The sequence below is a fragment of the Lygodium microphyllum genome, chromosome 28 (assembly GCF_053477565.2).
Source record: "Lygodium microphyllum isolate KBCC chromosome 28, Lygodium_microphyllum_v1.1.10, whole genome shotgun sequence".
Lineage (NCBI taxonomy): Eukaryota > Viridiplantae > Streptophyta > Polypodiopsida > Schizaeales > Lygodiaceae > Lygodium > Lygodium microphyllum.
This window is the reverse complement of record NC_141162.1, coordinates 25,530,482-25,545,722: the sequence shown is the minus strand read 5'-3', so window position 1 is coordinate 25,545,722 and position 15,241 is coordinate 25,530,482. Positions and strand designations below refer to the sequence as shown.

Sequence of the window (15,241 nt, the reverse complement as noted above, 5' to 3'; positions counted from 1 at the left end):
TTGTGTTGCAATTAAGATGGTGAGAAGGAAAATAATTTATGCTTTGGAAAGGTTAGATATTGCATTATGGCTTTGCTATTTGAAAAGAACCTATTAAGATGGTGAAACTGAAAATAATTTATGCTTTGGAGAGGTTAGATCTTGCATTATCTCAATTTGTGCACTATTAGACAAGGAGATGCGCCGGGGCGGGCACGATTTTTGCCGGCCGCATTCTCTTTTTTTTTGTGGGGGAGGTGGGGGGTCTGCCACGTGGCACGCGCCCCCCTCCTCTCCTTAACTAATAGTATAGATAATAGTATATATATATGCACACGCGCAGGCTAGTTTACGTTTTCTTGAAGCAGTACTGGATGCTTGTCGCGCCTCTCCTGGAGCGACAATGCACAAACCTGAGCTCCCCAAGCTAAGGTTTGCTTCTTCCATCCCAAGCAAAGCCATGCACCAATGGCGGTCGAAATGCCGCATTGGAGCCAGAGTTTTCGATTCGTCACCTTCTCACAGAAGCTTTGGATATTGCAGAATACCAGGAAAGAGCTCTTCGTCCGATGTGCAGATGACCGAGAGGTGGAGCAGCTTCGACGCGGGACGTTGGCATCGTGGTCGAGGTTTACAGGCAGAGGTTGCACCGGAAAAGCAACAAGAAGAAGAACAGGCAGCAGCAGCTTGTCCGGATGAGGCACATCTAGGACATTTTGGCAGAGCCTGCATGTTTGTACGCACGGCCATTGCCTTCCTTCTTTGCTGGAATAGTCACCATCACATCAAGCGCGTCGACGCCAGCTTGCAAGTCTTGAAGACCTATCATAAATCTCTTTTGTACGGTGACGTGCCTCTCGGTGGAAGAATTAGGACAGTTATCAGAAGAGGACACATTGGATACGTTTGGTACGTGGTACGTGGTCTCATCTCCTAGTTTCATCTGCTTGTAATGCGCGATCAAACAGACTGCTGCAAGATTGGAATTGTGACAAAGGTGGCTTCAATTAGAGCATATCTATCAAGGCTTTTTGAGATATAACTTGCTGAAGGTTCATTGAAGCTCTGCCTTCCTACGCTAGGCTATTACAATCACTTTAGAAGGCATGCCTCTTGATGAAACTGTCAAATCTCCGCCTGGTGGTGCCTGTTATGATGAAGCTTCTCCAATTCTCCTCTTTGGAGTGCTTCTACAATAGTTTGATGGTGCCCTAGCCTAGCTTACTTTTGAAGAGCTTGGTGTTGCTAACAGTCACAATGGTATTGCCTTTTTTGATATAATGTAATGAAGGTTTACTAAGCTTTGGCTTCATACGCCATGCTATTAGTCACTTCGGTTTTTCATGGCTTGGAAATGCCACCCAGCCCTCGCTGAGTGTGGATCAGTTGGTACCATAGTTTGCCTCCATGGCATTACCTAGTGGGTCTTCTGGTCATTTTGTTGTGTCCCAATTGACTGGTGGATAGGGCTTATGTGTCCCAGTGTCTCCATCTCCACTGGCGCTTTATAGAAACATTCATGTTCTAGTGCCTTCACATCAATCGGTACCCATTGGACATTGGTAGCCTATTTTTGCTTACCCACCTACCCCTTCTACTTATTCCCCTCCACCATCTCCTTCTTATGATGGTGTCCACATTTTGGCCACTTTTTCAGTGGGCGCCCACACAATGGTATGCCGCCCTAGACAGCTTATGCCCATAAATAGGCAGTCGCTTTATTCGTTCTTCACTACCCCACCACTCTTTAGTCATTCTTCACCCCTCTTCCTTTGCCATCGGAAATCCTTCCCTTCACCAGCCCCTTCCACTGCCCTCACACCCCTTTACGAGGACATTGTGGTTTGTGGCTCTTGGTTGCCTTCACCATTCCTCTTCTACTTCACACACCTTGTTCCATCATCAGGCCTTGCGTTTGGAGCATCTTTCACTTGGCCTCACCATCATTTGCTTGTTGGCGTCGGCACCCTCCTTCTTTAGGCTCCACGTTCACCTACATTTTTTAGATTGGACGTCTTCTCCTTGCTTGGCGTCATCATCTCCAGCTTGGTGTCAACATCCTAGCCTCTAGGGACAGTCTACATCACTGAGCATCAATGATATCGTCACTTGTCTATTATAGAGGTTGTTGGAACCTGCGTTTTTGCAGCCTGGCTCCTTCTCCATTACATAGCATCACTCGTTTGTCATAGGGGCTGTTGAGACTTGCGTTTTTGCAGTGTGGTTTCTCCTCCATCATATCTGGTGTCACTCTCTATCAATAGTGGCTGTTGGGACCTACGTTTTTGCAGCTCAGCTCATCCTCCATCATTTGGCGTCATCATTATTTACTTGGTGTCAGCATTGGGCTGCTGTTCGTGTGTTTAACAAGCCTGACACTTTGGGATTTGTGTTTTGCTTCCCAAGTCATTCCACGGCATCAAAGGACTACGATGTACTTCCTCGACAGTTAGTGATCGTCTTTTATAACTCTGATAGCATCAGAGGATTGTGGTCCACTTCCTCAGCAGAGCCATCTTTTACCTTCTAGTGATTACTTTAATAGCCCACTGACTAGAGGATTGGGTTTTGCTCCCTTCACTATGCTGATTTCCCATAGATATACTGCCACCTGATTTAGACGGGATAGTGCAATTATCTTTTGAGCTTTGGCTTTGCTGTATCAACTTTTTTTCTCATAGCATAGATTCAGTGCGTCATCATCGTGTTCTTGTGTTTCTTAGTTTTTGTTCTCTCTCAGTGTTTGCCCTACACACTTTGTGTTACTCCTTATAAACCCTACTGTCTCTTTACATTGTCGCTTATTTTGACATGGTATCAGAGCATACCTGTTTTTTTTTACATGGTATCATAGCACAGGAGCTCAGAGAGCTAAAGACTCTGTTCATTAGAGAAGGCAAAGACAGGTTGTGGGTTCGGCATTGCCTATTGATTTCCCTCTTCATTTCTGTTGCATCACTAGGAGACAGAGATATATTTCTCTTCGTCTTCCACTCACCCTTCCTTTTACAGGTTGACACTTCGGTGCTAGGACTTCTCCATAGATGGATGGACACACCATTGGGTGTCTCTCTTTTGGTATCACTAGAACCCCCACCGATACTTGTCACCATGGACCTTTGCTTTCTACCCTGCCGGAGTATATGAGTCTACCCCCAGGCACTTGTGCCACCTCTCCCTTTTGGGCCGCAAATTTTATTCTACACCAACTTTCAAATTTTTATGCTCAAGGCAATAAGATGCATTTGATGCGCACTAAGCCCTTTCGAGCAATAGGAGGATCGACTAGTACCACGGTCTCCTCGTGACCGTTGCAATGTGCTATGGAGGTTGCTTCTACTTCTTCTAGGGTTTTAGGAATGGCACCTCAACAACATAGGGTTATATAGTCCACTTTCTTGAGAGACAGTGATTGTTGGATACCATTCTCTCCGCAGTTTGCTCCTTCGAGAGACCGTGATTGTTCGACACCTTCTATTACTTTGGCTCGCAATTCACTCCACTGAGAGAGAGTGATTGTTGCCCACCCTTGGCTCAGCCTGAGCCTCTCTTTTTCCCACCCTCGACTACTCAGGTTTGAGAGGCCATCTTTGGGAGCTCTTTGATATCTTCGATACTGTAGATACCTTCTTCGGCCCAACCAACAGCACTTCCTTCATTATTAGATGATTTGGAGTCTGTGATCCATGAGTTTTTAGATTCCCTATCTTTTGTAGAGGGGGCTTCAGAGAGGGATGTACTCTCTTTGCCTTTAGATGGGGCTTTTACTTGTTCAAGTTTAGAGGGGTCCCTTGCACCTCTACCCTTTGGAGTGGGCACCTTCTCGTCCTGAAGTTCATCACCCTCCCTTTACTCTTCGGGGATGGTTGTCTTTGAGCAGTCATTTCTCCTATTGATACCTAAGCTCTTCAGAGACCACCTAGATCAGGGCCTTGGAGGTTTAGCCGTGACTTAGTGAGGAGGCCTTCGAATTCCTTCTAGCATGGAGTTATGGAGCTAGTGGCTTCTCTCTCGAGTTGGAGTCACGTTCTACAGTTCATCTCGTCTACTGTTCCTTACTACAAGTTACCTTTTAGGTGGAAATCTCGGATCTTTAGAATCCTCTACATCTTTTTCGTATCTCTCTTCGCTTCTCTTTGCTTCTCTTTCTTCATCTCTTTTTGGGCCTAAGAGGGGGTGTTGAGAAGCCACTTCTTCGGTTTACATACTTCATTTTGGGTTTCACACTAACAACCCTAAAAAGGGCTGGTGTCCACATTTTGGCCACTTTTTTAGTGGGCGCCTACACAATGGTACACCACTCTAGAAAGCATATGCCTATAGGTAGGTAGTCACTTCATTTATTTTTCACCACTCCACCACTCTTTAGTCATTTTTCACCCTCTTTCTCCATCAATCATTAGACACCCTTCCCTTCATGAGTCCCTTCCACTGCCTACACATCCCTTCAGGAGGACATTATGGTTTGTGGCTTCTGGTTACCTTCACCCTTTCTCTACTATTTCAAGCACCTTGTTCCATTATCAAGCCTTGTGTTTGGAGCATCTTTTACTTGGTGTCACCATCATTTGCTTGGTGTCAGCACCATTCTCCTTTAGGCTCCACCTTCACCTACTTTTTAGGTTGGAGGTCTTCTCCTTGCTTGGCGTCATCATCTTCAGCTTGGTGTCAATATCCTAGCCTCTGGCAGTAGTCTATATCACCGAGCATGAGTGATTTCATCACTTGTGTATTACAAGGGCTGCTATTACCCGTGTTTTCGCAGCTTGGCTCCTCCATCACATGGTGTCATAGGGGCTGTTGGGACCTGCGTTTTTGCAGCCAGGCTTCTCCTCCATCACTCGGCGCCGCTCGTCTATCTCACAGAGGCTGTTGGGACCTTTGTTTTTATAGCCCAGCTCATCCTCCATCATCTAGCGTCATCATTATCCACGTGGTGTCAGCATCTCAGCTGATCTCCTTGCATTTGACAACTTTGGCACCTTGGGGTCTGCGTTTTATTGCCCAAGTCATTCCCTGGCATTAGAGGATTACGGTTCGCTCCCTTGATAGTTGGTGATCATCTTTCATATTTCTGACAACATCAGAGGATTGTGGTCCGCTCCCTCAATAGTTGTTCTTTACCTTCTAGTGATTACTTCGATAGCCCATTGCTCGGAGGACTGCTTTTCGCTCCCTTCATTGTGCAGATTTCCCATAGGTGTTGCCGCGTGATTCAGATAAGACAGTGTAGTTATCTTTTGAGCTTCGGCTCCGCCGTATTAGCTTTTCTTGTCATAGTATGTCCACTTAAGCACACCATTAGAGAATGGGGTCAAGGAGTGACCCAATGGGACCATGATGGAGATGGTTCATTCAATGTTGGAGTATTCAGGACTCTCTTAGACCCTTTGGGGGACTAGGAGTTTGATATGAAAGATTTGGGCATCCTCCATTTCTTCCACAGATTCGAGATCTATTAGTTGACTCATGGTATTTTTATTTCTTAGCATAGATACATATGTGAGCTTCTCTCGGAGTTTGGTATGCACACATGTAAGCCCATTTCATGCCCCATGGACCTAGAGTATAAGTTGCTATTATAGGTGATCCCCTTCTAGATGCTATCCATTATAGGTGCCTTGTTGGCTCTCTCCCTTGCTCATTCATATACAACTGGATATTTAATCTTTCATGGAGACACCTTTGCAAGCTCACTAGTGGGCTGTATGTTAAGAAGACTGCTAGGGTTTGCACTGAGGACACACAGAGTGTATGACCATGACAGAAACACAAAGACACAGACACAGAGGGAAAAACTCAATCCCTAAACGCAAAACTTAAAACTCAAACACAAAAACTCAAACACAAACAGAAGAAGGGAGAGAGAGAACACAACTCTGAAGTGAATGAATGCTGTAAATGAATATAAGAGTGTACAGTGTGCTCAAGGGCAGAGCAATGTCGGAGTGTGACGTCCACCGAAGATGGATCCCAAGTCAGTGACCACCACTGGGAGTGTAGGAGTATTGAATAGTGAATGGTAGCAGGCTGGTCACCAAAATGGAGCAGTCTGGAGGCTGGAAATTGGTAAACGCAGCAGTGCACCACTGATCGGGGGTTGGAATTTGTGCACAGTCTGCTGTAAACAATAGATTGAAATAGCAGACTGAAACAGTGTCTGAGAGTGTCAGGGCCTGCAATGCTGAAAACGCAGGCTGGTTGACCCTGGAGATGATGGACAGCAGGCTGAACAGCAGTCTGGGACAGTTTGGAGCAGTCGCCAGCAGTGGAGAGCTATCGCCTACAGCAATGGACAAGCTGAAGATGATGTGGCTGCAGTCGATGATGGCTGGACAATAGATGGAGGTAGGCTGCAGGCTGGAAACTGGGCGCCAACAACAGCAGAGGGTGTGTGGGCTGGTGCAACTTGCAAACAAGGATGATGGCTGAATGGGGGCAGCCTGTCTATTTATAGATGTGGAAGGGTGCCCACAAAATTAGGGTTTCCACTAAACTTTCTCGTACCGCTCCTTGTTTTAGGGTTTCTATTGAACTCTCTCGAACCACTCCCCGTTTTAGGGTTTTACTCTAAAAGAGCATTTTTAGTGTGTTTTGGGGCTGTTTAAGAGGCTAATCAGCAAGTAATGTATATTTTAGCTCAACACCCCCTCTCAGGCCCAAAACTGAGCCGAAAGGTTAGGCTAGCCATGGTGATGTTTATGTACCCCAAGGCATCCCATCCCAAAGCAGCCAAGGCATCGGACAAAGGATGCACGTCGGCTGCCCAGTGGCCTACCAAGATTACAGAGGCGATGGTTATCTTACCAAGGGAATCCAAGTAGTCACCCCAGAGAGGACAGGGTTTCGGACAAACGGTGCACGTCGGCTACCCAGTGGCCTACCAAGCCCTACAAAGGCAGATGGAACTACATGGAACTTTTGTTTTTGTTTTTTTTGTTTTTTTTTTGAACAAGTGTAGCAAATTTTATGGGATGCAGCCGATTGAGTAATAGTGACCCAGAAGACGGGAGTAGGGAGGATACACCCAACACAACACAAAACAGTACAAGCTAACCCATCCACTCAGGGTGTCGATGACGAGGAAAAGTAGGTGATGAGGTATCCATGTGATGAAGAAGGATGGTGGTGTGGTAACAACAGCCGCTGGTGGAAACAGCTTAGGATCCGCTCAAGTGGTGCTCTGCACAATGAGATGCAAAGTATGCTACATGCTGAAGAATGCTAATGCAGTAGGTGCCACTTGGACAGTGTCCCTCATGGGGAAATTGTTCACTTGCCTAAGCGCCCTAATACAAAGATGATGAAGTCATGCAATGCAAAGGGTAAGGTACAAAATGGGGAAGAAGCCGATGTCGAAGACAAAGTGCCGAAGCTTGTAGAATACCAAGAAGGGCAGTAACCCCCTCTTAACTTGGATGTAGATGCCGAAGAAGGAAGAGGAGCTTGATGTCGGTCTTCGTATGGTGCCGAGAACCATAAGGAATGAAAGAAGAGGAAGTGGATGAAGCACCCGCTAGAAGAGCAAGGTAGAAGTCACCGCCATGATAGCATCGAGAGAGATGCTGCACGATCTGCCTCGGGAGGGGAAACCGCCATGTTGGAAAAAGAGCAAGTACTCCTAGGATGATGAAACCATGAAAGGAACGGTGCGCATCCCCACGTCTCTAGCCCAGGTAGGACCAAAGCAATCTGCAAGTTAGCCCTATACTGAAAGAAAAAACCTTGCAAAAGAGATGTGAATCTGCAAACACAGAGGTTAGTGGTGAGATGCTCCAGAGTAAAACATAACAGAAAGAAAATCTAACTCAAAAGAAATGCAATGAATGTGTATGTGTGAGTAAATGCAGCGGAAGACAAAAAAAATGAAAAAACTAAGGATAATGAATCCTATGGGCCTAACTCTAAGAGTCAAAAAATGAATGCTAGATTGACCTAGGGTATCCGAAAGGACCTAGAGACATGCTAGTCTAAGAAGGTGGCCACCATTGCATATGTCCAGTAGTAGGGCACTGCCAAGGGAACACCTGACGAGGTGGGGTGGAAGGTGAGATAGATGCATGGAGTGCAACGAGATTGGAACCTGCAGACCAATCAACCAATCCTTCAGGAGTAGACAAGGATGGCCGCTGAGGCTGTCCGGGTGCCACATGTCCAGGAGTCACTATGGGGGCTGGAGGAGCAGATGGGGCAGCAGCGGAAGGTGTAGCCCCACTGGACTGTGAAGTCGCAGTGGTCTGTTGAGGCTTTTTAGGTGGAAGACCTTGGGCCTTGGGGCGACACTCCTCGTCCACATGGCCTGCTCTCTGGCAGTGTGTGCAAAACCGTTTTTTCTTAGGGAGTTGCTGCCAGATAGGTCTTGATTCTTTGGTTCTATCGGAGGAAGAGGAGTCACCCTTTGATTGGCTTGCCTTCGCATCTAGCGAGTTCTTGCCACTGGTGGTTTTCCCTCCCGAAGAAGAAGCAACCAACCCTCTCTGCTCTGAATAAGGCTGTGATGAGGATTTCTTGTGGACTTGATCATGCACCCTTGGGTAACACAAGAACTGGCACTCAAACTCGTAGAAGGTTGGCAATTGAGGTTGGAAGATGATGTGTTGAATGAAATTGAAGTATTTTGCGGGCAACTTATTCAAGAAGAATGTAACCTGATCATCATCTGACTTTGGAGAGCCAGTAGTGGTGAACTCGGTAAGTAATTGCCTATAGTTAGCCAGGTTGACTTTCAGATCATCCCCTTCCTTAAGAGAGGACTCTTGAAGCTCAAAGTTGAGATTGATGCACTGAGTACGATCACGAGCCGCATAGCGGTCGAGAAGGTGACTCCAACTCTCTGACGCGAGCGGGAAGTGCTGCAACTGAGAGTGAAACTCGGGAAGCAATCCCTGCATCAGCTCAACATTGGCTGTAGCATTGTGGATTCTCCATTGACGGATGTAGTCAGGGTGACTAGTTGAGGGTTCGGCATAGGCTCTAGACCAATGATGAGGTCCCAAAGATCCTGAGACTTAAGCACTTGTTGCATGAAATTCGACCAAGTAGTGAAATTTGACTTGTTAAAATGTGTCTTATCCGTGAAGGCATTCTTGGCCGTTGCAACAGGAGTGGTAGTGCTCGGAGATGGATAGTGTGAAAAAGTGTAGTGGGGGTAGGATGGGGGAGTGAAGTACACTTGGGAATGGGTCCCAGAGTGCCCACCAGGCATGCGGGTAGTGTGCAAGGTGGATCCATAGGTAGGGATGGGCTGACTAGGCATGGGCATGGTAGCCACATGAGAAACCCAAGGAGGTGGGATGGGAATACGGGGAGCAGAAGTTGGGAATCCTTGCGTAAGTGTAACCCAAGGAGAGTGTGAAGACGCACCATAAGCTGAGGATGGAAACCCCTTCGTATGAGTGGTCATGGGAGATCTAAAGCTGGGGATAGTGAGGGGGATGCCCATCACAGTCGACCCAGGAGTGATGGGTGTGCTCATTTGCTGAAAGGTGAGAGGCATTGTGTTAAAGGGTGGCATTCCCCCTAACAAAGTACCATGGTGCAAAGAGGTAGAGAATGGGGTGGAGATGGAAAAAGTGCTAGGAGTGGAGATGGTAGATCCGACCCCTAGGGTGTGTGATGTAGATGTGGAGTATAATCCAAGATTTTGGAAAGATGATGAGAGATGATCAAGGTGTGATATAGAAGAGGGTGGGATGGGAGGGAAGTGAGAAGTGTGTGTAATATGCTCAAATGAAACAGAAGCTGTAGATGTACTTGAACTTTGTCTGCTTCGTGAGCACCCCCCCCCCCTATTGAAGTTCACATACACAAAGCCATCTGGATCCTGTACCTCAAAAGAAGAAACATGCGAGGGTTTTGATTCATGCAACACAAAAGAATTGTACAAACCTGACATTGGACTTGGTGGAGATGATAAAGATGGATCGCCAGACGTTCCGAATGCCGTATGTCCTCCATGATTGGAGAGGTGGCCAGCCTCACCAACCGGTCCGAATGTGGTAGTAAAACTGGTAGGAGGGGTGTAAACATCACCATACTTGTTGTGATAGTATTCCTCAAAGTTCTCCTTTGTCATTGCTAGTGAAATCTGGTGAAGGTGGAGTGTCGTCCTCCTCACCGAGTCCATGATGCCGTCTTAGGGCCTCCAATGATGGAGAAGCCTGATAAGACATCATAGGAACTAGAGAAGAAGGTGTTTGGGACATTGTGATTCTGTTACGAGTTGTATTGTGTGCCTCGCACAAAGACTAGCTCTCAACAATATCTGCAAGATACTCTTTACAAGAGCACTGGCTCTGATACCATGTTAAGAAGAGTGCTAGGGTTTGCACTGAGGACACACAGAGTGTACGACCACGACAGAAACACAAAGACACAGACACAGACACAGAGGGCAAAACTCAAACCCTAAACACAAAACTCAAAACTCAAACCCTATACGCAAAACTCAAAACTCAAACATAACAGAAGAAGGGAGAGAGAGAGAACACAACTTTGAAGTGAATGAATGCTGTAAATGAATGTAAGAGTGTACAGTGTGCTCAAGGGCAGAGCAATGTCGGAGTGCGACGTCCACCAAAGACGGATCCCAAGTCTGTGACCACCAGTCGGAGTGTAGGAGTGCTGAATAGTGAATGGCAGCAGGCTGGTCACCAAAACGGAGCAGTCTGGAGGCTGGAAATTGGTAAACGCAGCAGTGCACCACCGATCGGGGGCTGGAGTCTGCTGTAAACAGCAGGCTGAAACAGTGTCAGAGAGTGTCAGGGCCTGCAATGCTGAAAACGTAGGCTGGCTGACCCTGGAGATGATGGACAATAGGCTGAACAGCAGTCGGGGATAGTTTGGAGCAGTCGCCAGCAGTTGAGAGTTGTTGCCTACAGCAATGGATAGGCTGAAGATGATGTGGCTGCAGTCGATGATGGCTGGACAGCAAATGGAGGCGGGCTGCAGGCTGGAAACTGAGCGCCAACAGCAGCAAAGGGTGTGTGGGCTGGTGTAACTTGCAAACAAGGATGATGGCTGAATGGGGGCAGCCTATCTATTTATAGATGTGGAAGGGTGTCCCAAAAACTAGGGTTTCCACTAAACTTTCTCGTACCGCTCCCCGTTTTAGGGTTTCCACTGAACTCTCTCGAACCGCTCCCTGTTTTAGGGTTTTACTCTAAAAGAGCATTTTTAGTGTGTTTTGGGACTGTTTAAGAGGCTAATCAGCAAGTAATGCATATTATAGCTCAACACTACATTGTGTCTTGGTGAGGACTCATCAATAGAGTTGTCATCCTTCTACTTTGTCCATGCTTGCTACTTCCACAGTATTGCTATGCCTTGTAGTCCTTTCGGAGATGTCCCTTCTTGCCACAATAATAGCAATGAGAAGACTCCTCCTTTGCCGCCTCCTCTTTTCTTCTTCTTCTACTTTAGCTTCTCCTTTTTTTTTTTTCTTCTTCTTCTTCTGCTGCTGCTGCTCATCCTCCTCCTCCTCCTTCTCTTGTGCTTCTTCTTTCTCTGCATCTTCCGTAATGTCACCCCTCTCCAAAGCTGGAACATTTAGAGTACCTAGAGACAACATTCTCATTGAAACCTAGATCTAAACACAAGTCTCCAATAGAGCACTTGTAGATGAGTAAACAATGTCTGAATATTGTTTGTCGGTAGTAGGAGTTGGAGGAGCCATGATGAGGTAGATACAAAGAAGATAAATAGAGGCAAGGGATGCAGGGATAGATGTTACCAAGAATACAAACTCACAACAGTTGCAAGAGTTCAAGCAGAACACAGAGTGTGATGTACGGAAATGTGGCAACCAAATACACAAGAACCCTTTCCAAATCTAGGCGACGAATCATAGAAGCTGATTAGAGAATACTGATTGCTGCACGGAGAGATAAAACAGGAAAGGACTGACCAAAACACAACCAAGGAAAGAGAAGAAATACAATTTGCAGCCCAAAGAAAACAGTCATGCAGCCCAGAAGATTGTTGCCTATCCCTGCAGTTGCCTACCAGTCTAGGAGTCGCCCAAGGAAGCAGAGAGAGGACAGTCTGAAAACTCAGATTGCTCCAGCCAAAATGCAGGTTGAGCAGGGCGGAAACAGGCCATTTCAGCACAAAATAAGGTCGTCCATGCTGTAGATCAGTCACAGCAAATCAGGAGAGGTCCAATCAGCAGTAGGCAGTGTAAAATGCAGACCTGCAGCAGAAGAAATCACCACCACTGGACCTAACATGAATGCCGGATATCATGTTAGAGGTGGGTGCAGCAATGGAAGTGTGTATATCTGCTGTAATATACTGCACAATACAAGAGAGGATCAAAGAGAAACACTGCAAAGAGAGCTCACATGAAAAGAGATACTCGGGAAATGGATCCATATCTCGAACAAAACGTACTGTAGAAGTATATAAAATGAATGAGACAGACTGGAGGAGGGAGCCATTAGTCCTGTATATAGGACAAGAGCATGAACTGGTTGGCCAGCATCTAGGACCATAAATGCATCAGTTAAACCATGACCAGGAGGCCATAAACTAGTGAAACAAATACAATGACTGCATCATGAAGGAAAAGGAATGTGCCCAGCCCACTAGGACATGCACAAACTCACACATGAACAAACGATATCCGCTAATTGGAGGTGGATTTGGAGTCCCTTTGAGGGCAATGGGCACTAGATACATTGTGAGAGAGGTGCTTTGTCTACCAATAAAGCTTGGTGGCTGGTCTTTATTTGGGTTGGGGGGGTAAATGATTCCCTTTAGTTGCAAAGGTGACTACCTGGGTTCAGGGGCTGTAGGCAAGAGATTTGAGCTCCAGACCTAGGTATGCCTATTGTAAGATTGATAACAAGGTCTCCAGAGGGCCATATAATGCCATCTAATGGGAGGGGAGAGTGGGAAGTGCCCAAATGCAAGGAAAGGGGAAGCCTACAATATGAGAGTAAACAAGCTAGAAGGGGAATGCAAGGGAAGGGGGAGGCCAGAAGAAGAGAGTAAATGGATGAAAACTAGCTAGAAGGAAAAGATTGAGCTAAGAGGTGAAGAGGCAGGCAGGGGGAAGGATGGGCTGGTGAGAGAGACGAAAGACTGATGGGCTAAGGGGATTCAAGAGGAGGTTCAAGGCAAGAATTAGAAGGCTGGTGGTGGCCTGAGAAAAACGGGTTGGGCATGGAGGGGGACAGGGGAAATAGAAATCAGTTGGGAGGAGGCTGGTGAAACTATCAATGACCAGGGCATGTCTTTTGTGAAGAAATTGCTTTTCCCAACTTGTAGAGTCTGCAAATATGTTAAATTTTATTCATTTGGTGTTTCAAGATAACCATGCAGATGGCTTAATTTAGGACTTGTTTATGTCACAGTAAATTGAGACAAATAGGTTTTGAATTTGCCCTTGTTTTGATTCCGGTTTTGTAGCTGGAGTTGAACCTCTCTTTACTCTCAGGCGTTTTATATGTGTACTCTACGTAAGTATTTCCTTATGACACAAGTTCCCAGTATTATCATCAATTGTGTGCACAATTTATGTGAATAATCTAGATAAAACTAGGTCTGCAACCTACCTTAATGTTGCTCTATGATTTGTTTGGTAGGATGTAGATCTTCTTGAAGTTGACTTTGTGATATGATTTTTTTTTTCATGCAGCATATTTGCATATTAAAGTAAGTTATTTATAACCCTTAACCAGAATAAAGGCTAGAATCTTTTATCACCTTGCAACCAACTTTTGAACCAGAATACAAATTTTCAAGGCAATACCCAACTTTTTCCCTAGGGCTTCCAGGCAAACTGACTACCCACTGAGCAAAACTGGTAAAATGATAGCAGGGTTCACCTTGACCCATGCTATAGACTGGAAATCTACCTGATTCCTTGAATCCCAGATTCTCTGTATCATTGCATCTCTGCTGCCAGAGTTCAAACAAATCCATTGTACATTTCCCCAGAAGTGCTTGCCTACCAATTCTGAACCTTCTTTCATAGCATTGCCGCACATTTGCAGGCCCAAAAGAGGTGGAAGGAATCCTTGTGCTGCATTTTCCATAATGGATGGTGGTTGGGGGCAGCCTCTTAGATCATGTATCTCTGGTGGGAACTTTTACGGCTTACCATAATCAACCTCCAGTGAAGAACATTAATTCTGCCAAAACAGGTAGCTTCATGTAGCAAGATCAATGCTCTTACACTTTCCAACAGCAAGAAATGTGTTTAACTTAGCCCAATAGTTGGCTTTACAAAACCAAACCATTTGCTTCCCTGTATGAAACTTCCTCATGTTGTCAATTGGGAATTGATGGAAGCTAGATAATTAATGAAGTTTAAAATTTAGCTCAGCTATTGGAGAAGTGGGTTCAAGTGTCTTGTTCTAGCATCAGGCCTTGTGTTTGGAGCATCTTCTACTTGGCATCACCATCCTCTGCTTGGCGTTAGCACCCTTCTCCTTCAAGCTCCACCTTCACCTGCGTTTTTTAGTTTGGAGGTCTTCTCTTTACTTGGTGTTATCATCTTCGACTTGGTGTTAGCATCCTAGCCTTTGGTGGCAGTCTACACTACCTAGTGTTAGTGATTTCATCATTCGTTTGTCACAGCGACTGCTAGGACCTGTGTTTGCAGCCTGGCTTCTCCTCCATCACTTGGAGTCCCTCATTTGTTAGAGAGGCTGCTGCCTGCTTGGATCCGTGCTTTTGTAGCCTGGCTCATCTTTCATCATTTGGCGTCATCATTATCCATCTAGTGTCATCTTATCCACCTGGCATCAATATCTGGGCTGCTCTTCCTGCGTTTGACAGCTCGAACACTGTGGGATTTGCGTTTTGCTGCCTAGGTCACTCCCCATTATCAGAGGACTGTGGTTCGCTCCCTCAGCTGCTGGTGATCATCTTCCACATCTCCAGCGGCATCAGAGGACTGCGGTCTGCTTCCTCGTTAGTTGTCCTTCATCTTCCAGTGATTACTTCGATAGCCCATTGCTTGGAGGATTGTGTTTCGCTCCATTCATTGTGCAGATTTCCCACAGGTGCTGCTGCTTGATTCAGAGAGGACAAGGCAGTCATCTTTTGAGCTTTGGCTATGCTGTATCAGCTTTTCTTCTCATAGCTTGATTCAGTGCATATCACCACGTTCTTGTGTTTTGGAGTTTCTCTTCTCTCTCAGTGTTTGCCACACTTTGTGTTACTCCCCGCAAACCCTATTGTCTATTTGCATTGTCACTTATTTTGACATAGTATCTAAGCATACTTGTTATTTTGACACCTTCCAACAAATAAT

At 46.0% G+C, this 15,241-nt stretch overlaps 1 protein-coding gene across 4 annotated transcripts in view; it reads left to right on the top strand.

Annotated features, from left to right (window-relative positions):
• Window positions 1–321: 321 nt before the first annotated feature.
• The window catches only part of LOC148011263 (uncharacterized), a 188,612-nt gene continuing 173,692 nt past the window's right edge, over window positions 322–15,241 (top strand). For 2 of the 4 annotated variants that reach the window (XM_087670538.1, XM_087670542.1), the window contains exons 1-3: window positions 322–411; window positions 523–895; window positions 13,390–13,439. In XM_087670538.1, coding sequence (XP_087526664.1) covers window positions 383–411; window positions 523–895; window positions 13,390–13,439 — 452 coding nt within the window. In that variant the 5' untranslated portion in view covers window positions 322–382. Of the gene's footprint in view, window positions 412–522; window positions 896–13,389; window positions 13,440–14,009; window positions 14,127–15,241 lie in introns of those variants that run through there. The other 2 variants (XM_087670540.1, XM_087670541.1) reach the window with 2 other exon arrangements.